General features: G+C 49.7%; 1 protein-coding gene across 9 annotated transcripts in view; it reads right to left on the reverse strand.

Moving 5' to 3' along the window:
• OGT (O-linked N-acetylglucosamine (GlcNAc) transferase) overlaps positions 1 to 24,065 on the reverse strand; it is a 486,071-nt gene that overhangs the window by 416,916 nt on the left and 45,090 nt on the right. For all 9 annotated transcript variants that reach the window (XR_011198862.1, XM_069209047.1, XM_069209086.1 and 6 more), the window contains exon 5: positions 22,669 to 22,785. Coding sequence is in view for 8 of the 9 variants with exons in the window: in XM_069209047.1 (XP_069065148.1) it covers positions 22,669 to 22,785 (117 nt within the window). In the remaining variant the exon portion in view is untranslated. The remainder of the gene's footprint in view (positions 1 to 22,668; positions 22,786 to 24,065) is intronic.

Raw genomic sequence — 24,065 nt, forward strand, 5'->3', positions numbered from 1 at the left:
TCTCCATTGAAGCCTATGCGTTTTGGGCACCACTTTGAACTCTGCACCTGACCGGCCCTGAGCTGCTGGTGTGGTAACTTTGGGGTTGCTCTGAACCCCCAACGGTGGGCTACCTTGGACCAAGAACTGAACCCTGTAAGTGTCTTACTTACCTGGTAAAACTAACAAAAACTTACCTCCCCCAGGAACTGTGAAAATTGCACTAAGTGTCCACTTTTAAAATAGCTATTTGTGAATAACTTGAAAAGTATACATGCAATTGAAATGATTCAAAGTTCCTAATGTACTTACCTGCAATACCTTTCAAACAAGATATTACATGTTAAATTTGAACCTGTGGTTCTTAAAATAAACTAAGAAAAGATATTTTTCTATACAAAACCTATTGGCTGGATTTGTCTCTGAGTGTGTGTACCTCATTTATTGTCTATGTGTATGTACAACAAATGCTTAACACTACTCCTTGGATAAGCCTACTGCTCGACCACACTACCACAAAATAGAGCATTAGTATTATCTATTTTTACCACTATTTTACCTCTAAGGGGAACCCTTGGACTCTGTGCATGCTATTCCTTACTTTGAAATAGCACATACAGAGCCAACTTCCTACACTGAGGCTCTGCTAATCAGAACCTCAGTGTTTATGCTCTCTCTGCTTTCTAAATTTGTCACTGCAGGCTAGTGACTAAATTTACCAATTCTCATTGGCACACTGGTACACCCATATAATTCCCTTGTATATGGTACTGAGGTACCCAGGGTATTGGGGTTCCAGGAGATCCCTATGAGCTGCAGCATTTCTTTTGCCACCCATAAGGAGATCTGACAATTCTTACACAGGCCTGCCACTGCAGCCGGAGTGAAATAACGTCCACATTATTTCACAGCCATTTCTCACTGCACATAAGTAACTTATAAGTCACCTATATGTCTAACCCTCACTTGGTGAAGGTTGGGTGCCAAGTTACTTAGTGTGTGGGCACCCTGGCACTAGCCAAGGTGCCCCCACATAGCTCAGGGCAAATTCGCCGGACTTTGTGAGTGCAGGAACACCATTACACGTGTGCACTATACATCGGTCACTACCTATGTATAGCATCAAAATGGTAACTCCAAACATGGCCATGTAACATGTCTAAGATCATGGAATTGTCACCCCAATACCATTCCCCTGACCAGTACCTCCCAGGGGAGGTGCCCAGAGCTCCTCCAGTGTGTCGAAGACCGCTGCCATCTTGGAAACAGAGGTGTTGGGGGCACACTGGACTGCTCTAAGTGGCCAGTGCCAGCAGGTGACGTCAGAGACTCCATCTGATAGGCTCTTACCTCTCTTGGTAGCCAAACCTCCTTTCTTGGTAGCAAAACCTCCTTTTCTGGCTATTTAGGGTCTCTCCTCTGGGGGTTCTTTAGATAACGAATGCAGGAGCTCCCCAGAGTTCCTCTGCACTTCCCTCTTACTTCTGCCAAGGATCGACCGCTGACTGCTCCAGGACGCCTGCAAAAGCGCAACAAAGTAGCAAGACCACTACCAGCAACATTGTAGTGCCTAATCCTGACTGCTTTCGACTGCTTCCTGGTGGTGCATACTCTGATGGCTGTCTGCCATCACCCTGCACTGAAAATCCTGACGAAATCTCCAGTGGGTCGAAGGAGTCTTCCCCTGCTAACGCAGGCACCAAACTTCTGCTTCACCAGTCCTCTGGGTCCCCTCTCATCTCGAAGAGCGTGGTCCCTGGAACACAGGAGATATATCCAAGTGACCCCCACAGTCCCGTGATCCTTCTGTCCAAGTTTGGTGGAGGTAAGTCCTTGCCTCCCCACGCTAGACTGTAAACCTGTGTTCTGCGTGTTTTGCAGCTGCTCCGGCTTCTGTGCACTTCTCCAAGGATTCCTTTGTGCACAGCCTAGCCTGGGTCCCCAGCACTCCGTCCTGCAGTGCTCAACCCTCTGAGCTGGACTCCGAGGTCGTGGGACCCTCCTTTGTGACTGAGCCAGCTCCAGTTCACAAAATCTTCTAAGTGCCTGCTCCGGTACTTCTGTGGTTACTGCCTGCTTTTGCGGGGGATCTCTGAGTTGCTGATCGCCCCCTCTGTCTCCTCCTCCAAGGGGCGACATCCTGGTCCCCAGCAGCACCCAAAAACCTCTACCGCGACCCTTGCAGCTAGCAAGGCTTGTTTGTGGTATTTCAGCATGGAAACACTTCTGCAACACCCAGCACACTGTTGGACATCTTCCATCCAAAGGAGAAGTTCCTAGCCCTTTTCGTTGTTTCAGAATCCTTGGCTTCTTCCACCCTGAGGCAGCCTCTTGCACCTTCATCCGGGGTTTCCTGGACTCCTGCCCTCCCCAGGACACTATCGCGACTCTTGGACTTGGTCCCCTTGCCTTGCAGGTCCTCAGGTCCAGGAATCCGTCTTCAGTGATTTGCTGGTATTTGTGGTTCTTGCAGAATCCCTCTATCACGACTATTGTGTCCTATTGGGGTAGTAGGGGTACTTTACTCCTACTTTTCAGGGTCTTGGGGTGGGTTATCTTGGACACCCTGACTGTTTTTGTACAGTCCCAGCGACCCTATACAAGCTCCCATAGGTCTGGGGTCCATTTGTGATTCACATTCCACTTGGAGTATATGGTTTGTGTTGCCCCTATACCTATGTTCACCTACTGCATCCTACTGTAATCCTACACTGTTTGCATTACTTTTCTTACTATTACTTACCTGTTTTTGGGTTTGTGTACATGTGAATTGAGGGTACTCACTGAGATACTTTTGGCATATTGTCATAAAAATAAAGTACCTTTACTTTTAGTAACTGAGTATTGTGTTTTCTTATGATATTGTGCTATATGATATAAGTGGTATAGCAGGAGCTTTGCATGTCTCCTAGTTCAGCCTAAGCTGCTTTGCCATAGCTACCTATAAATACCTCTATTCTACTAATAAGGGTTAACGGGACCTGGCACAGGGTTTAAGTACCACAAGATACCCACTATAAGCCAGGCCAGCATCCTACAGTCATGCCTCAAGGCCTGTGTAGGAGGCTGGACTGGCTTGTAGTGAGTACCAAGGGGTAATTGCACCTTGCACCAGGCCCAGTTATCCCTTATTAGTGTATAGGGTGTCTAGCAGCTTAGGCTGATAGATAATGGTAGCTTAGCAGAGCAGCTTAGGCTGAACTAGGAGACGTGTGAAGCTACTACAGTACCACTTAGTGTCATATGCACAATATCATAAGAAAACACAATACACAGTTATACTAAAAATAAAGGTACTTTATTTTTATGACAATATGCCAAAGTATCTTAGAGTGTACCCTCAGTGAGAGGATAGAAAATATACACAAGATATATATACACAATAGCAAAAATATGCAGTATAGTCTTAGAAAACAGCGCAAACAATGTATAGTTACAATAGGATGCAATGGGGAAACCTAGGGATAGGGGCAACACAAACCATATACTCCAGAAGTGGAATGCGAACCACGAATGGACCCCAAACCTATGTGACCTTGTAGAGGGTCGCTGGGACTATTAGAAAATAGTGAGAGTTAGAAAAATAACCCTCCCCAAGACCCTGAAAAGTGAGTGCAAAGTGCACTAAAGTTCCCCTAAGGACAAAATAGTCGTGTTAGAGGGAAAATGCAAGGAAAACACAAATCAGCAATGCAACAACGATGGATTCCTGACTGAGGGTACCTGTGGAATAAGGGGACCAAGTCCAAAAGTCACAAGCAGCTCGGAGATGGCCAGATGCCCAAGAAATGCCAGCGGTTGGTGCAAAGAAGCTCTTACTAGGCTGAAGAACTGTGAATACTGCAGGAACGACAAGGGCTAGAGACTTCCCCTTTGGAGGATGGATCCCCCACGCCTTGGAGAGTCGTGCAGAAGTGTTTTCCCGCCGGATGGACGCCAACAAGCCTTGCTACACGCAAATCGAGCGTTTGGCGTTTTTGGACGCTGCTGGGGCCCAGGAGGGACCAGGAGGTCGCAAATTGGACCTGCAGAGAGAGGGGACGTCGAGCAAGACAAAGAGACCTCACTGAAGCAGGTAGCACCCGGAGAAGTGCCAGAAACAGGCACTACGAGGATGCGTGAAACGGTGCTCGCCGAAGTTGCACAAAGGAGTCCCACGTCGCCGGAGACCAACTTATAAAGTCGTGCAATGCAGGTTAGAGTGCCGTGGACCCAGGCTTGGCTGTGCACGAAGGATTTCCGCCGGAAGTGCACAGGGGCCGGAGTAGCTTGCAAAGTCGCGGTTCCCAGCAATGCAGCCCAGCGAGGTGAGGCAAGGACTTACCTCCACCAAACTTGGGCTGAAGAGTCACTGGACTGTGGGGGTCACTTGGACGGTGTCGCTGGATTCGAGGGACCTCGCTCGTCGTGCTGAGAGGAGACCCAAGGGACCGGTAATGCAGCTTTTTGGTGCCTGCGGTTGCAGGGGGAAGATTCCGTCGACCCACGGGAGATTTCTTCGGAGCTTCTGGTGCAGAGAGGAGGCAGACTACCCCCACAGCATGCACAAGCAGGAAAACAGTTGAGAAGGCGGCAGGATCAGCGTTACAGAGTTGCAGTAGTCGTCTTTGCTACTATGTTGCAGGTTTGCAGGCTTCCAGCGCGGTCAGCGGTCGATTCCTTATCAGAAGGTGAAGAGGGAGATGCAGAGGAACTCGGCTGAGCTCATGCATTCGTTATCTAAAGTTTCCCCAGAGACAGAGACCCTAAATAGCCAGAAAAGAGGGTTTGGCTACCTAGGAGAGAGGAAAGGCTACTAACACCTGAAGGAGCCTATCACAAGGAGTCTCTGACGTCACCTGGTGGCACTGGCCACTCAGAGCAGTCCAGTGTGCCAGCAGCACCTCTGTTTCCAAGATGGCAGAGGTCTGGAGCACACTGGAGGAGCTCTGGACACCTCCCAGGGGAGGTGCAGGTCAGGGGAGTGGTCACTCCCCTTTCCTTTGTCCAGTTTCGCGCCAGAGCAGGGGCTAAGGGGTCCCTGAACCGGTGTAGACTGGCTTATGCAGAATTGGGCACATCTGTGCCCAAGAAAGCATTTCCAGAGGCTGGGGGAGGCTACTCCTCCCCTGCCTTCACACCATTTTCCAAAGGGAGAGGGTGTCACACCCTCTCTCAGAGGAAGTTCTTTGTTCTGCCATCCTGGGCCAGGCCTGGCTGGACCCCAGGAGGGCAGCTGCCTGTCTGAGGGGTTGGCAGCAGCAGCAGCTGCAGAGAAACCCCAGGAAGGGCAGTCTGGCAGTACCAGGGTCTGTGCTACAGACCACTGGGATCATGGAATTGTACCAACAATGCCAGGATGGCATAGAGGGGGCAATTCCATGATCATAGACATGTTACATGGCCATATTCGGAGTTACCATGGTGAAGCTACATATAGGTAGTGACCTATATGTAGTGCACGCGTGTAATGGTGTCCCCGCACTCACAAAGTTCAGGGAATTGGCTCTGAACAATGTGGGGGCACCTTGGCTAGTGCCAGGGTGCCCTCACACTAAGTAACTTTGCACCTAACCTTTACCAGGTAAAGGTTAGACATATAGGTGACTTATAAGTTACTTAAGTGCAGTGTAAAATGGCTGTGAAATAACGTGGACGTTATTTCACTCAGGCTGCAGTGGCAGGCCTGTGTAAGAATTGTCAGAGCTCCCTATGGGTGGCAAAAGAAATGCTGCAGCCCATAGGGATCTCCTGGAACCCCAATACCCTGGGTACCTCAGTACCATATACTAGGGAATTATAAGGGTGTTCCAGTAAGCCAATGTAAATTGGTAAAAATAGTCACTAGCCTGTCAGTGACAATTTAGAAAGAAATGAGAGAGCATAACCACTGAGGTCCTGATTAGCAGAGCCCCAGTGAGACAGTTAGTCACTACACAGGTAACACATTCAGGCACACTTATGAGCACTGGGGCCCTGGGTTACCAGGGTCCCAGTGACACATACAACTAAAACAACATATATACAGTGAAAAATGGGGGTAACATGCCAGGCAAGATGGTACTTTCCTACAGCCTGCTAGAGGGGCGACTTAACTATGCCACAGACAGTGGTTTGTGGGCATGCCACTCTGAGTAGAGTGCCATGTCAACTTTGCCTTTTGCTCCCCACCAGCACACACAAGCTGTGAGGCAGTGTGCATGTGCTGAGTGAGGGGTCCCAGGGGTGGCATAATACATGCTGCAGCCCTTAGAGACCTTCCCTGGCCACAGGGCCCTTGGTACCAGGGGTACCACAAGGGACTTGTCTGTGTGCCAGGGCTGTGCCAATTGTGGAGACAAAGGTATAGTTTTAGGAAAAGAACACTGGTGCACGGGCGTGGTTAGCAGGGTTCCAGCACACTTTCAATCAAAGCTGGCATCAACAAAAGGCAAAAGGTTAGGGGGTAACCATGCCAACAGTGGCATTTTCCTACAGGATCCTTAGGAGTTTTAAGGTTCATTAGTATCAAAAAGTGCAAAGCACCTCCGCAAGAATCTGTTCGCACTAAATGAGTTCAAAGTCCAAAGTTGCAGCAGACTGTGATGAAACGCACGTCAAAAATAGGGACCAAATGCACCCCAGTGGAAAGTTTACCTTCTCAATTTTAGTACAAGAGTTCTCTCATTGGTGGGGCTGGCTGCCAGCCGGATTTGACTGAGGGCTTGACGAGTGCTGCTCAGCGCTGCTGCCAGTGAAATCCTCCACAGTGGGACTTTGCATCAATTGGTCAGTTAGGAATCAATCTTCCAGAGGTCACCAGCTGAGTCTGGCTGAAAATGGTCACTGAGATTTTTTTTTTTTTATTGCAGGCTTATTGCACCTGTTGTGTTCTCAGAGCTTAAAAGAAGTGCAGGAATGTACCCACTTTTTAGAATGGTTACTCTCACTTTTTGGCTGCTGTCCGTGTGCTTAAACTGTTCTCTCTGGGATCCTGCTAACCAGGACCCCAGTGACCGTGCTTTCTCCCTCTAAATTTAGTTGCTTAGGACTTTGCACACACCACAATTGGCATACCGGTGTCCCATTATAAGTCCCTAGTATATGGTACTTAGGTACCCAGTGCACTGGGGCACCAGAGGTTTCCCCATGGGCTGCAGCATGTATTGTGCCACCCATGAGAAACCGTGCAAAATGTGCCTGCAGGCCTGCCACTGCAGCCTGCATGTAAAGGTGCATGCATCCTTTCACTACAAGTCACTGCATCAGGTCCCTGCGAGTCACCCCTATGGTAGGCCCTCCTAGCCCAGAGGGAAGGGTGCAGGTACCTGTGAGGGCCCCTACAAACTCCAGCTCCATTACAGTGGACTTCGTAAGTACAAGAGAAGCTATTTTACCTGTGTACTGGACCCAGGTCACTGCCTGTGTCCAGCTGCATAATGTAACTCCGAACCTGGGTGTGTTTGGTGTCAAAAATGTCGGAATCATCCCCAATACTGTTCCTAGTATTGGTTGTATGATTCCAACGACCCTGGGAGCTCCTTCGAGCACCTCCAGAATTGCTCCTACCAGTCTTCTGGGGTTTTTCAGGCACCCTCCGCTGCTTCCACCCCTCAGACAGGTTTCTGCCCTCCTGCTGCTTGACAACTTCGGATTTCCTGTGGGAGAGGGAGGTAACAGTCTCACTTGAAAATATGTTACATGGCTTGGAAGAGGTGTCCCCCCCCAAGCCACTGGTATGCATTCAAGGGCATATTTGGTGCCCTCCTTGCATGAAACTGGTTGGCACCAGCCCAGGGACCCCTGGTCCCTGCTCTGGTGCAAAACTGGACAATGGAAAGGGGAGTGGACCAGGGTTGTGCCCAGAGCTTCTTCAGGTCAGCAGAGATCCCCTGAAAGCATCCGAGTGGCCAGGTCAGACTGGTGATGTCACAGCCTCCGATAGGTGGAAACCCTGCTAGGTGAATAATCCCCTTATCTGGGCTATTTAGGGTCTCCATCTTGGGTGGGTCCTCAGATTCAACACGCAAGATTCCAGCAGGACTCCTCTGAATCATTTACTTCCTCTTCTGGCCACTGGGACTGCAACTGGAACCTCCAGGAACAGGCAGTCTGCAACTTCAATGACTACTCCGCTCTGCAACATGGTTTCTCTGGCTCCTTCCACCAACTGCAACATTTCTCCGGCTGTGCGTCCTCTGAAGGCGACAAGTCATCAGTCTGCACAAGAAGTAAGAAGAAACCTTCCCTGGAGTGAAAGAGTCACTCTTCCCTGCATCTGCAGGCACCAACTGCAATGACGACTGGCTTTTTGGATCTTCTCTCCTCTGGAGCTGTGTGGATCCTGCATCACAGGTGGTGGTCTGGAGTGGTCCCCTTGATCCTCTAGTAAGCCCTTGCCTCTCCTTGCAGGACAGTATTCCTGTCCACCATGACCCTTACAGCTACCAATGCTTTTTTGTTCCTCTGCCAAAGGATTTTCAGGCACTGTGTAGCCCCAGCACTTCTCCCTGCAACGCACATACTCCTGCCCGCTGCTCCAGTAACAAGGGAAACTCTTCCCAGGGTGAAGAGTGGTGCCTCACAGTGACTCATGTGCCTGCTGCCAGCGGGCTGCCTGTGAGGGATGCCTCCTCTTCTTGTGACTCTCCAAGCTGCTGACGGTCACCCCAGACTCCCCTCCTTGGGTCGAGTCCCCTGGACCTTGCTGGTCCTCTTCAGCCTTGCAAAACCTTCTCTGACTCTTGCATTTGTCAAGGGTTGTTGATGGTTTTCCAGACCCACTGACAGACGGCATCACGACTGGCGACCTGGAACATCACTTGCATCACTTCAGGATCTCCTCTTCTGCTCCTGTGTTGCACTGCTGACCACCTTCGTCTGTCGACCTGGTCCTGCATCCACAGAAGGGTGGGTAGTGGCTCCTGCCACCCTTGGACATTCCAAGTCGAACTGGACTTGGTCTCCTTCCTATCAGGTCCTCTTCTGTAAGGATCCACCTTTGGTTTCTTCCACTCTTGTCTGGGTCTTACACAATCGTCTTCCAAAGTCCTCGTGTTGTTTTTTTTTGGGGGGGGGGGGGGGGGGTTCCATGGACAGTTACTTACCGCTGCTCTCCTGGTCACTCACCTCTTGGGGTTCAAAGTTCCTCCAGCTCTCCTCTACCGATTCCACTTCCTTGGATTGGGGTGGGGGGGGGGGGCTGCCTTTCACATTCCACTTTAGTATATGGTTGTAAGGAAATGGCTCCCTGTTTCAGTTACCCCCCACTTTTTGCCCGATACTGATGCTGACTTGACTGAGAAGTGTGCTGGGACCCTTGTAAGGAAATGCCTCCTTGGCATGGTTGCCCCCTGACTTTTTGCCTTTGCTGATGCTATGTTTACAATTGAAAGTGTGCTGAGGCCTGCTAACCAGGCCCCAGCACCAGTGTTCTTTCCCTAACCTGTACTTTTGTATCCACAATTGGCAGACCCTGGCATCCAGATAAGTCCCTTGTAACTGGTACTTCTAGTACCAAGGGCCCTGATGCCAAGGAAGGTCTCTAAGGGCTGCAGCATGTCTTATGCCACCCTGGAGACCTCTCACTCAGCACAGACACACTGCTTGCCAGCTTGTGTGTGCTAGTGAGGACAAAACGAGTGTAGGAAGTTGGCTCTGTATGTGCTATTTCAAAGTAAGGAATAGCATGCACAGAGTCCAAGGGTTCCCCTTAGAGGTAAAATAGTGGTAAAAATAGATAATACTAATGCTCTATTTTGTGGTAGTGTGGTCGAGCAGTAGGCTTATCCAAGGAGTAGTGTTAAGCATTTGTTGTACATACACAAGACAATAAATGAGGTACACACACTCAGAGACAAATCCAGCCAATAGGTTTTTATATAGAAAAATATCTTTTCTTAGTTTATTTTAAGAACCACAGGTTCAAATTCTACATGTAATATCTCATTCGAAAGGTATTGCAGGTAAGTACTTTAGGAACTTCAAATCATCAAAATTGCATGTATACTTTTCAAGTTATTGACAAATAGCTGTTTTAAAAGTGGACACTTAGTGCAATTTTCACAGTTCCTAGGGGAGGTAAGTATTTGTTAGATTAACCAGGTAAGTAAGACACTTACAGGGCTCAGTTCTTGGTCCAAGGTAGCCCACCGTTGGGGGTTCAGAGCAACCCCAAAGTCACCACACCAGCAGCTCAGGGCCGGTCAGGTGCAGAGTCCAAAGTGGTGCCCAAAACACATAGGCTAGAATGGAGAGAAGGGGGTGCCCCGGTTCCGGTCTGCTTGCAGGTAAGTACCCGCGTCTTCGGAGGGCAGACCAGGGGGGTTTTGTAGGGCACCGGGGGGGACACAAGTCCACACAGAAATTTCACCCTCAGCAGCGCGGGGGCGGCCGGGTGCAGTGTAGGAACAGGCGTCTGGTTCGCAATGTTAGTCTATGAGAGATCTCGGGATCTCTTCAGCGCTGCAGGCAGGCAAGGGGGGAATTCCTCGGGGAAACCTCCACTTGGGCAAGGGAGAGGGACTCCTGGGGGTCACTTCTCCAGTGAAAGTCCGGTCCTTCAGGTCCTGGGGGCTGCGGGTGCAGGGTCTCTCCCAGGTGTCGGGACTTTAGGTTCAAAAGAGTCGTGGTCAGGGGAAGCCTCGGGATTCCCTCTGCAGGCGGCGCTGTGGGGGCTCAGGGGGGACAGGTTTTGGTACTCACAGTATCAGAGTAGTCCTGGGGTCCCTCCTGAGGTGTTGGATCGCCACCAGTCGAGTCGGGGTCGCCGGGTGCAGTGTTGCAAGTCTCACGCTTCTTGCGGGGAGCTTGCAGGGATCTTTAAAGTTGCTGGAAACAAAGTTGCAGCTTTTCTTGGAGCAGGTCCGCTGTCCTCGGGAGTTTCTTGTCTTTTCGAAGCAGGGGCAGTCCTCAGAGGATGTCGAGGTCGCTGGTCCCTTCGGAAGGCGTCGCTGGAGCAGGATCTTTGGAAGGCAGGAGACAGGCCGGTGAGTTTCTGGAGCCAAGGCAGTTGTCGTCTTCTGGTCTTCCGCTGCAGGGGTTTTCAGCTGGGCAGTCCTTCTTCTTGTTGCAGGAATCTAATTTTCTAGGGTTCAGGGTAGCCCTTAAATACTAAATTTAAGGGCGTGTTTAGGTCTGGGGGGTTAGTAGCCAATGGCTACTAGCCCTGAGGGTGGGTACACCCTCTTTGTGCCTCCTCCCAAGGGGAGGGGGTCACAATCCTAACCCTATTGGGGGAATCCTCCATCTGCAAGATGGAGGATTTCTAAAAGTCAGAGTCACCTCAGCTCAGGACACCTTAGGGGCTGTCCTGACTGGCCAGTGACTCCTCCTTGTTTTTCTCATTATTTTCTCCGGCCTTGCCGCCAAAAGTGGGGCCTGGCCGGAGGGGGCGGGCAACTCCACTAGCTGGAGTGTCCTGCTGGGTTGGCACAAAGGAGGTGAGCCTTTGAGGCTCACCGCCAGGTGTGACAATTCCTGCCTGGGAGAGGTGTTAGCATCTCCACCCAGTGCAGGCTTTGTTACTGGCCTCAGAGTGACAAAGGCACTCTCCCCATGGGGCCAGCAACATGTCTCGGTTTGTGGCAGGCTGCTAAAACTAGTCAGCCTACACAGATAGTCGGTTAAGTTTCAGGGGGCACCTCTAAGGTGCCCTCTGTGGTGTATTTTACAATAAAATGTACACTGGCATCAGAGTGCATTTATTGTGCTGAGAAGTTTGATACCAAACTTCCCAGTTTTCAGTGTAGCCATTATGGTGCTGTGGAGTTCGTGTTTGACAGACTCCCAGACCATATACTCTTATGGCTACCCTGCACTTACAATGTCTAAGGTTTTGTTTAGACACTGTAGGGGTACCATGCTCATGCACTGGTACCCTCACCTATGGTATAGTGCACCCTGCCTTAGGGCTGTAAGGCCTGCTAGAGGGGTGTCTTACCTATACTGCATAGGCAGTGAGAGGCTGGCATGGCACCCTGAGGGGAGTGCCATGTCGACTTACTCGTTTTGTCCTCACTAGCACACACAAGCTGGTAAGCAGTGTGTCTGTGCTGAGTGAGAGGTCTCCAGGGTGGCATAAGACATGCTGCAGCCCTTAGAGACCTTCCTTGGCATCAGGGCCCTTGGTACTAGAAGTACCAGTTACAAGGGACTTATCTGAATGCCAGGGTGTGCCAATTGTGGATACAATGGTACATTTTAGGTGAAGGAACACTGGTGCTGGGGCCTGGTTAGCAGGGTCCCAGCACACTTCTCAGTCAAGTCAGCATCAGTATCAGGCAAAAAGTGGGGGGTAACTGCAACAGGGAGCCATTTCTTTACACAAGCCCCCCCCAGCCCACAGGCCAGGAGACTCAGCCAACGCTGGAAGAGTCTTCCTAGTCTGTCAGGCGAGGAAGAGTAGAGGAAATGGCTGGTTTGTTGCAGGGCCTACTCTGCCTTACATCCTCCTGTTCAGGTCATTCCCTCTGGGGAACTGACCCACTTCCACAGTGATAGGACCTAGTCTGAACTGCCTCTTGTCTGTGCTTTTTATGTCTTCACCCATTCTCTCTATTTTGAGGTCAGAGGTATCCACCTCTGCTAATCTTATCTTAGCCAGGGTCACCCCTAGCTTACCCAAAGAGGTTACCCAGAGCTGGAGTAACCCCACCATGACCAACAGGGTCAGGGGGCCTAACTTGTTATTTGGCATGGGGTCAGACCACCATGCCAAGGATAGTGCAGCCATAAAGGCTAACACCCAGCAGAGGCCACTGACAGCTGTCAGTGCCCAGAACCACACCTTTAGCTCTTCACCTAAAAGGGAAGGGGCTAAGTTACAGGCTTCTTTGGGTTCAGGTTGCCTGTCTGCTGTATTAGAGTGGGGGGTTACCACATCTTGTAGTAAACACCCTTCTTCCACTCTTTCTTCTGTTAGCTGAGGAGCCACCCACTCAGGTTTAACAGTTGCCTGACTAGCCAGGACTTCTTGTGGGTCAGGTTGGACTTTATCAGGGCCATTTTTGGAGTTCTCCCCTACTGGAGCAGAATCTCCTTGGCTTGCTGTAACCTTGGCTAAAGGTTGTCCACCCTTCCTACTCTGTTTTCTTTTCTTCTTCTTCTGGGGTCTGCTTGCATTTACTGCAGAGGCAGGACTTCCAGAATCCTTGGGAGAGGACTGGCACTGGACCAGTTCCTCTCTTGGGCTCTGACTAACCTCTGGGTAGTCATTTCCAAGGAGACAATCAAGGGGGAGGTCTGTACTGACTACTACCCTTCTCCAGCTAAGAGTGCCACCCACTTCTATGGGCACTAAAGCCACAGGTCTCTTAGTGACCCTGTCTAGGCTAACTCTTACCCTGGCAGTCTCACCTGGGATGTACTGGTTTGAGAGCACCAGCCTGTCATGCACAATAGTGTGACTGGCACAAGTGTCTCTCAGGGCAGTGGTTGGGATTCCATTCACCAGTAGGTGGTGGAAGTGTCTACTTCCCTCTGGAATCTCCAACCCACCTGTTGGGCCCTGTTTCCAGTTGAAGGCTATGAAGACCTCCTCATCTGAGGAGTCATCTCCCATGGCTACACTGGTTACCCCTGGAATCTTGTTCTGGGGTTTGTTTTTGGGACAAGAAGTGTCCTTGGTGTGGTGCCCAGACTGTTTACAGTTGTGGCACCATGCCTTAGTGGCATCCCAGTTCTTACCCTGGTACCCACCTTTGTTTTGGGTTGTGTCTTGGGGCCCACCCACCTGTTCTGGTTTTTGGGGGCCTACAGAGGACTCTTTTTCTTTGTTTCTAGTGTCACCCACTTTCTCCTGGGGAGTTTTTGTAACCCCTTTCTTTTGGTCACCCCCAGTGGAAGTTTTGGTTACCCTAGTCTTGACCCAGTGGTCTGCCTTCTTTCCCAATTCTTGGGGAGAAATTGGACCTAGGTCTACCAGATACTGATGCAACTTTTCATTGAAGCAGTTACTTAAAATGTGTTCTTTCATAAACAAATTATAAAGCCCAACATAGTTACACACTTCATTTCCAGTTAACCAACCATCCAGTGTTTTGACTGAGTAGTCTACAAAATCAACCCAGGTCTGGCTCGAGGATTTTTGAGCCCCCCTGAATCTAATTCTATACTCCTCAGTGGAGAATCCAAAGCCCTCAATCAGGGTACCCTTCATGAGGTCATAAGATTCTGCATCTTTTCCAGAGAGTGTGAGGAGTCTATCCCTACACTTTCCAGTGAACATTTCCCAAAGGAGAGCACCCCAGTGAGATCTGTTTACTTTTCTGGTTACACAAGCCCTCTCAAAAGCTGTGAACCATTTGGTGATGTCATCACCATCTTCATATTTTGTTACAATCCCTTTGGGGATTTTTAGGATGTCAGGAGAATCTCTGACCCTATTTAAGTTGCTGCCACCATTGATGGGACCTAGGCCCATCTCTTTTCTTTCCCTTTCTATGGCTAGGAGCTGCTTTTCCAAAGCCAATCTTTTGGCCATCCTGGCTAACTGGATGTCCTCTTCACTGGGGTTATCCTCAGTGATTTCAGAGGTGTTGGTCTCTCCTGTGAGGGAACCAGCATCTCTGACTATTATTTTTGGAGTCAGGGTTTGAGGGACCCTGTTCTCCCTAGATAGGACTGGTAGGGGGGAATTGTCCTCCAAGTCACTATCCTCTTCCTCTGAGTTGCCACCCTCAGAGGGGTTGGCCTTTTCAAACTCTGCCAAAAGCTCCTGGAGCTGTATTTTGGTAGGTTTGGGGCCCATTGTTATTTTCTTTATTTTACAGAGTGACCTTAGCTCCCTCATCTTAAGATGGAGGTAAGGTGTGGTGTCGAGTTCCACCACATTCACATCTGTGCTAGACATTATGCTTCTAAAAGTTGGAATACTTTTTAAGAAACTAAAACTGGTTCTAGAATCTAATTCAAACTTTTACAAACTTTTAAACTCTAAAAGAAATGCTAAACAGGATCTAACACAAGGCCCTAGCAGGTCTTTTAAGAATTTAGAAAACTTTTCAAATTGCAAAAATCAATTTCTAATGACAATTTTGGAATTTGTCGTGTGATCAGGTATTGGCTGAGTAGTCCAGCAAATGCAAAGTCTTGTACCCCACCGCTGATCCACCAATGTAGGAAGTTGGCTCTGTATGTGCTATTTCAAAGTAAGGAATAGCATGCACAGAGTCCAAGGGTTCCCCTTAGAGGTAAAATAGTGGTAAAAATAGATAATACTAATGCTCTATTTTGTGGTAGTGTGGTCGAGCAGTAGGCTTATCCAAGGAGTAGTGTTAAGCATTTGTTGTACATACACAAGACAATAAATGAGGTACACACACTCAGAGACAAATCCAGCCAATAGGTTTTTATATAGAAAAATATCTTTTCTTAGTTTATTTTAAGAACCACAGGTTCAAATTCTACATGTAATATCTCATTCGAAAGGTATTGCAGGTAAGTACTTTAGGAACTTCAAATCATCAAAATTGCATGTATACTTTTCAAGTTATTGACAAATAGCTGTTTTAAAAGTGGACACTTAGTGCAATTTTCACAGTTCCTAGGGGAGGTAAGTATTTGTTAGATTAACCAGGTAAGTAAGACACTTACAGGGCTCAGTTCTTGGTCCAAGGTAGCCCACCGTTGGGGGTTCAGAGCAACCCCAAAGTCACCACACCAGCAGCTCAGGGCCGGTCAGGTGCAGAGTCCAAAGTGGTGCCCAAAACACATAGGCTAGAATGGAGAGAAGGGGGTGCCCCGGTTCCGGTCTGCTTGCAGGTAAGTACCCGCGTCTTCGGAGGGCAGACCAGGGGGGTTTTGTAGGGCACCGGGGGGGACACAAGTCCACACAGAAATTTCACCCTCAGCAGCGCGGGGGCGGCCGGGTGCAGTGTAGGAACAGGCGTCTGGTTCGCAATGTTAGTCTATGAGAGATCTCGGGATCTCTTCAGCGCTGCAGGCAGAAAAGGGGGGAATTCCTCGGGGAAACCTCCACTTGGGCAAGGGAGAGGGACTCCTGGGGGGTCACTTCTCCAGTGAAAGTCCGGTCCTTCAGGTCCTGGGGGCTGCGGGTGCAGGGTCTCTCCCAGGTGTCGGGACTTTAGGTTCAAAAGAGTCGTGGTCAGGGGAAGCCTCGGGATTCCCTCTGCAGGCGGCGCTGTGGGGGCTCAGGGGGGACAGGTTTTGGTACTCACAGTATCAGAGTAGTCCTGGGGTCCCTCCTGAGGTGTTGGATCGCCACCAGTCGAGTCGGGGTCGCCGGGTGCAGTGTTGCAAGTCTCACGCTTCTTGCGGGGAGCTTGCAGGGATCTTTAAAGTTGCTGGAAACAAAGTTGCAGCTTTTCTTGGAGCAGGTCCGCTGTCCTCGGGAGTTTCTTGTCTTTTCGAAGCAGGGGCAGTCCTCAGAGGATGTCGAGGTCGCTGGTCCCTTCGGAAGGCGTCGCTGGAGCAGGATCTTTGGAAGGCAGGAGACAGGCCGGTGAGTTTCTGGAGCCAAGGCAGTTGTCGTCTTCTGGTCTTCCGCTGCAGGGGTTTTCAGCTGGGCAGTCCTTCTTCTTGTTGCAGGAATCTAATTTTCTAGGGTTCAGGGTAGCCCTTAAATACTAAATTTAAGGGCGTGTTTAGGTCTGGGGGGTTAGTAGCCAATGGCTACTAGCCCTGAGGGTGGGTACACCCTCTTTGTGCCTCCTCCCAAGGGGAGGGGGTCACAATCCTAACCCTATTGGGGGAATCCTCCATCTGCAAGATGGAGGATTTCTAAAAGTCAGAGTCACCTCAGCTCAGGACACCTTAGGGGCTGTCCTGACTGGCCAGTGACGACTCCTTGTTTTTCTCATTATTTTCTCCGGCCTTGCCGCCAAAAGTGGGGCCTGGCCGGAGGGGGCGGGCAACTCCACTAGCTGGAGTGTCCTGCTGGGTTGGCACAAAGGAGGTGAGCCTTTGAGGCTCACCGCCAGGTGTGACAATTCCTGCCTGGGAGAGGTGTTAGCATCTCCACCCAGTGCAGGCTTTGTTACTGGCCTCAGAGTGACAAAGGCACTCTCCCCATGGGGCCAGCAACATGTCTCGGTTTGTGGCAGGCTGCTAAAACTAGTCAGCCTACACAGATAGTCGGTTAAGTTTCAGGGGGCACCTCTAAGGTGCCCTCTGTGGTGTATTTTACAATAAAATGTACACTGGCATCAGAGTGCATTTATTGTGCTGAGAAGTTTGATACCAAACTTCCCAGTTTTCAGTGTAGCCATTATGGTGCTGTGGAGTTCGTGTTTGACAGACTCCCAGACCATATACTCTTATGGCTACCCTGCACTTACAATGTCTAAGGTTTTGTTTAGACACTGTAGGGGTACCATGCTCATGCACTGGTACCCTCACCTATGGTATAGTGCACCCTGCCTTAGGGCTGTAAGGCCTGCTAGAGGGGTGTCTTACCTATACTGCATAGGCAGTGAGAGGCTGGCATGGCACCCTGAGGGGAGTGCCATGTCGACTTACTCGTTTTGTCCTCACTAGCACACACAAGCTGGTAAGCAGTGTGTCTGTGCTGAGTGAGAGGTCTCCAGGGTGGCATAAGACATGCTGCAGCCCTTAGAGACCTTCCTTGGCATCAGGGCCCTTGGTACTAGAAGTACCAGTTACAAGGGACTTATCTGAATGCCAGGGTGTGCCAATTGTGGATACAATGGTACATTTTAGGTGAAGGAACACTGGTGCTGGGGCCTGGTTAGCAGGGTCCCAGCACACTTCTCAGTCAAGTCAGCATCAGTATCAGGCAAAAAGTGGGGGGTAACTGCAACAGGGAGCCATTTCTTTACAACGAGTAAGTCGACATGGCACTCCCCTCAGGGTGCCATGCCAGCCTCTCACTGCCTATGCAGTATAGGTAAGCCACCCCTCTAGCAGGCCTTACAGCCCTAAGGCAGGGTGCACTATACCATAGGTGAGGGTACCAGTGCATGAGCATGGTACCCCTACAGTGTCTAAACAAAACCTTAGACATTGTAAGTGCAGGGTAGCCATAAGAGTATATGGTCTGGGAGTCTGTCAAACACGAACTCCACAGCACCATAATGGCTACACTGAAAACTGGGAAGTTTGGTATCAAACTTCTCAGCACAATAAATGCACACTGATGCCAGTGTACATTTTATTGTAAAATACACCCCAGAGGGCACCTTAGAGGTGCCCCCTGAAACTTAACCGACTATCTGTGTAGGCTGACTAGTTTTAGCAGCCTGCCACAAACCGAGACATGTTGCTGGCCCCATGGGGAGAGTGCCTTTGTCACTCTGAGGCCAGTAACAAAGCCTGCACTGGGTGGAGATGCTAACACCTCCCCCAGGCAGGAATTGTCACACCCGGCGGTGAGCCTCAAAGGCTCACCTCCTTTGTGCCAACCCAGCAGGACACTCCAGCTAGTGGAGTTGCCCGCCCCCTCCGGCCAGGCCCCACTTTTGGCGGCAAGGCCGGAGAAAATAATGAGAAAAACAAGGAGGAGTCACTGGCCAGTCAGGACAGCCCCTAAGGTGTCCTGAGCTGAAGTGACTAACTTTTAGAAATCCTCCATCTTGCAGATGGAGGATTCCCCCAATAGGGTTAGGATTGTGACCCCCTCCCCTTGGGAGGAGGCACAAAGAGGGTGTACCCACCCTCAGGGCTAGTAGCCATTGGCTACTAACCCCCCAGACCTAAACACGCCCTTAAATTTAGTATTTAAGGGCTACCCTGAACCCTAGAAAATTAGATTCCTGCAACTACAAGAAGAAGGACTGCCCAGCTGAAAACCCCTGCAGCGGAAGACCAGAAGACGACAACTGCCTTGGCTCCAGAAACTCACCGGCCTGTCTCCTGCCTTCCAAAGATCCTGCTCCAGCGACGCCTTCCAACGGGACCAGCGACCTCGACATCCTCTGAGGACTGCCCCGGCTTCGAAAAGACAAGAAACTCCCGAGGACAGCGGACCTGCTCCAAGAAAAGCTGCAACTTTGTTTCCAGCAGCTTTAAAGAACCCTGCAAGCTCCCCGCAAGAAGCGTGAGACTTGCAACACTGCACCCGGCGACCCCGACTCGGCTGGTGGCGATCCAACACCTCAGGAGGGACCCCAGGACTACTCTGATACTGTGAGTACCAAAACCTGTCCCCCCTGAGCCCCCACAGCGCCGCCTGCAGAGGGAATCCCGAGGCTTCCCCTGACCGCGACTCTTTGAACCTAAAGTCCCGACGCCTGGGAGAGACCCTGCGCCCGCAGCCCCCAGGACCTGAAGGACCGGACTTTCACTGGAGGAGTCACCCCCAGGAGTCCCTCTCCCTTGACCAAGTGGAGGTTTCCCCGAGGAACCCCCCCCTTGCCTACCTGCAGCGCTGAAGAGATCCCTAGATCTCCCATTGACTTCCATTACAAACCCGACGCTTGTTTCTACACTGCACCCGGCCGCCCCCGCGCTGCTGAGGGTGAAATTTCTGTGTGGGCTTGTGTCCCCTCCGGTGCCCTACAAAACCCCCTGGTCTGCCCTCCGAAGACGCGGGTACTTTCCTGCAAGCAGACCGGAACCGGGGCACCCCCTTCTCTCCATTCTAGCCTATGTGTTTTGGGCACCGCTTTGAACTCTGCACCTGACCGGCCCTGAGCTGCTGGTGTGGTGACTTTGGGGTTGCTCTGAACCCCCAACGGTGGGCTACCTTGGACCAAGAACTAAGCCCTGTAAGTGTCTTACTTACCTGGTTAACCTAACAAATACTTACCTCCCCTAGGAACTGTGAAAATTGCACTAAGTGTCCACTTTTAAAACAGCTATTTGTGAATAACTTGAAAAGTATACATGCAATTTTGATGATTTGAAGTTCCTAAAGTACTTACCTGCAATACCTTTCGAATGAGATATTACATGTAGAATTTGAACCTGTGGTTCTTAAAATAAACTAAGAAAAGATATTTTTCTATACAAAACCTATTGGCTGGATTTGTCTCGGAGTGTGTGTACCTCATTTATTGTCTATGTGTATGTACAACAAATGCTTAACACTACTCCTTGGATAAGCCTACTGCTCGACCACACTACCACAAAATAGAGCATTAGTATTATCTCTTTTTACCACTATTTTACCTCTAAGGGGAACCCTTGGACTCTGTGCATGCTATTCCTTACTTTGAAATAGCACATACAGAGCCAACTTCCTACAACCCTGCTAACCAGGCCCAGTACCAGTGTTCTTTCACCTAAAATGTACCATTGTTTCCACAATTGGCACACCCCTGGCACACATATAAGAACCTTGTAAAAGGTACCAGTGGTACCAAGGGCCCTGTGACCAGGGAAGGTCTCTAAGTGCTGCAGCATATGTTGTGCCACTCTAAGGGACCCCTCACCTAACACATGCACACTGCCATTGCAGATTGTGTGTGTTGGTAAGGCGAAAAAGGCAAAGTCAACATGGCATCCCCCTCAGGATGCCATGCCCACAAAATACTACCTGTGGCATAAGTAAGTCACCCCTCTAGAGGGCCTTACAGCCCTAAGGCAGGGTGCACTATACCACAAGTGAGGGCATAGCTGCATGAGCAATATGCCCCTACAGTGTCTTAATCTATTATTAGATATTGTAAGTACAGTTGTGGCCATATTAAGTATATGGCCTTGGAGGTTGTTAAAAACGAACTCCACAGCCCCATAATGGCTACACTGAATACTGGGAAGTTTGGTATCAAACTTCTCAGAATAATAAACCCACACTGATGCCAGTGTTGGATTTATTTAAAAAAATGCACACAGAGGGCATCTTAGAGATGCCCCCTGTATTTTACCCAATTGTTCAGTGCAGGATTGACTGGTCTGTGTCAGCCTGCTGCTGAGAGACGAGTTTCTGACCCCATGTGGTGAGAGCCTTTGTGCTCTCTGAGGACAGAAACAAAGCCTGCTCTGGGTGGAGGTGCTTCACACCTCCCCCCTGCAGGAACTGTAACACCTAGCAGTGAGCCTCAAAGGCTCAGGCTTCGTGTTACAATGCCCCAGGGCACTCCAGCTAGTGGAGATGCCCGCCCCCTGGGCACAGCCCCCACTTTTGGCGGCAAGTCCAGGAGAGATAATGAGAAAAACAAGGAGGAGTCACTGGCCAGTCAGGACAGCCCCTAAGGTGTCCTGAGCTGAGGTAACTGACTTTTAGAAATCCTCCATCTTGCAGCTGGAGGATTCCCCCAATAGGTTTAGGGATGTGCCCCCCTCCCCACAGGGAGGAGGCACAAAGAGGTTATAGCCACCCTCAGGGCCAGTAGCCATTGGCTACTGCCCTCCCAGACCTAAACACACCCCTAAATTGAGTATTTAGGGGCTCCCAGAACCGAGGAAGATAGATTCCTGCAACCTGAAGACGAAGGAGGACTCCTGACCTGAAGCCCTGCAGAGAAGACGGAGACACCAACTGCTTTGGCCCCAGCCCTACTGGCCTTTCTCCCCACTTCAAGAAAAACTGCAACAGCGACGCGTCACCCTGGGTCCAGCGACCTCTGAAGCCTCAGAGGACTACCCTGCATCTAAAAGGACCAAGAACTCCAGAGGACAGCGACCCTGCTCCAAAGAAACCAAAACTTGCAACAATGAAAACAACTTTAAAAGGACTCCACGTTTCCCTCCGGAAGCGTGAGACTTTCCACTCTGCACCAATGCCCCCGGCTCAACCTGCGGATTAACACTACAGGGAGGAATCTCCGGCAACTGCGACCCTGTGAGTAGCCAGAGTTGACCCCCCTGAGCCCCCCCAGCAACGCCTGCAGAGGGAATCCGGAGGCTCCCCCTGACCACGACTGCCTGCTTCCAAGAACCCGACACCTGGTAAAGACACTGCACCCGCAGCCCCCAGGACCTGAAGGATCCGACCTCCAGTGCAGGAGCGACCCCCAGGTGGCCCTCTCCCTTGCCCAGGTGGTGGCTACCCCAAGGAGCCCCTCCCCCTTGCCTGCTTCGCTGAAGAGACCCCTGGATCTCCCAGTGAAACCAATTGCAAACACTTTGCACCCGGCCGCCCCTGTGCCGCTGAGGGTGTACTTTTTGTGGGGACTAATGTGCGGCACAGCCCTTCATCCTACCAGGCAGAAAAAACAGTAACTATGCTGAGCATCTGGTGATGCAGAATATGTAGGAGTAGAGTGACAGAATTGCGTTCAGTGATGCTAAGTTTTTTTTTTTTATTATGGTCTTTTTGAGAAACATACACTAAAAGTGCTGAGTATTGATGCATGCATTTCCGATCAGTTATGATCTCAGGAGTATTGAATAGTACTTTGTTAGATTTCCATCTCTTATACACTAGTGAGAGTAGAGATGGACATTCTTACACAAGATTGTCTGTAAGTGCACACAAATGCACTTGTAGGGCGTAGCATGATAGGCAACACTCAACCACAAGAGTGACTGCACTAATCCTGAAGGAGCACGCTTTCACTTCCTTGTAAATATTTCAGAGATCGTTGAAAGCCTAAGGAAGAAAGGGGAACGTTCTAATATGCCTTATTAGCATGGTTTATCGCTCCCAGTGACCTGGAACAAAGCTTCAAGGAAACCTCTGTCCCTAGCAGAGAGCAAACTGAACAAAGCTTTCAGGAGATAAAGCAGCATCAGTCTAAATCCACTCTTAATGCTATAACGTGTAGCATCCATTAAAGTTAACACTAGATGTACTCCAGCTGTAGAGGTTTACAAGAAATGTAAATTACACTCCTCCGTCCAAATTTCAAGGTTACCAGCCATACATACCTTTTCAAAGTGGTGGATTGCAAGCCAAATCTCCCCTTGAGCATTGAATACACAGCCCAAGTTACTCCAGGCAACCGCAAAGTTGGGCTGAGTCTCGATAGCTTTCAGGTAGCAAGCCTTGGAAGAGTTAATGAAGGAAGAGAGGGGTGGTGGTAGTAGTAAGGAGAGGGAAGGAGAATTTGCAAAGCAAGAGTGAGAAAAAAAGGAAAGTAACAGTTAATATTCATCCTCACAACTATCAAAAGTGAACCTGCAGTATAGGCTTTGCAGGCGCCCCCCTAATACGCTGCACGCGCCTGGAGGTCCTATGCTAGCGCTAACCAGAACCCAGGTGCAGGCTGCCATTTCCTAGTTCAGCTGAACTCAAATGGTAAGAAAAACCCAACAAAAAAAACTATTAGGAGATGCAACAAGTGGTTCTCTAGCATGGCCATCTTGTTTTAATGTACCATGTTGCCGGGGGACTTGAAGATACAGAAAATGAAAAGCTCATCAGCCCAAGAATGTGGGGCAAGTGTGCTTTTTCATTTAACCTGCTCAATATCCTAACTTAGTTCATTTGGAGAGCGGAACAGAGGAACCAGTGAATCGTTCTAACTGAAGAGAACTTGAGGGATCACATGAGAATCTGCAACCGACTCCCATCCCAGAAAGCTCTGACGTGTAAGTATATTTTCCTTGTCCTGTATGTAGTCTGCTTAACTGCAGGGGGCAGCTTAAGGGGGATTATACACACATTATACCTTTTGCCAAAATGCCCGACTACAGAGATAGATATACATGTCCATCCTTTCAATAGTGACCCAAAAATGTGAATGTGAAGGAGATACTGTTATTTACGAGTGTTCACATATAACAGACAATAATGCAGGTTTCGTTCATAGTTTTCTTACAGTTGTGTATACCAGCTATTAATAAAGACGTCTAAAAAAAGCATTGCTTGAAAAACACTCTAAGGTGGCAAAGCAGGACCTTCACAATCCAGATAGAATGTACAAGCAAACAAGACTCTTATCTGAAACATTCAGCGTTTGGAGTAGATGATGTGAAATCAAGTGCTGTATGTGTTCAAGTCTTGCTAAGACTGAAATTGTCTACTAGTTTATTTTATGGGTCATAGGGAAGACTGTCCAGCACAAGGGAGACTTGGGGGGCCCCAGTGGAAGCAGCCGTTCACAGTTACCACTCCAACACTGCTCCAATTCAGGAAGAATTGAAGACCCTTCTTTAAACCACACTACATCACAATGCATTCATTATCCACGTACAGTGCACTGCTGCCTTTTAGGTTAGCGCTACAGAAGTACTGCATACATAGGGACTAGCTGATCTCTGCTAAATGTGGCAGTGTATAAAAGCCAGAGGCATGTTTAGTTTACAAATAGCATGGCTATTAA

The sequence above is a fragment of the Pleurodeles waltl genome, chromosome 2_1, assembly GCF_031143425.1.
Source record: "Pleurodeles waltl isolate 20211129_DDA chromosome 2_1, aPleWal1.hap1.20221129, whole genome shotgun sequence".
NCBI lineage: Eukaryota > Metazoa > Chordata > Amphibia > Caudata > Salamandridae > Pleurodeles > Pleurodeles waltl.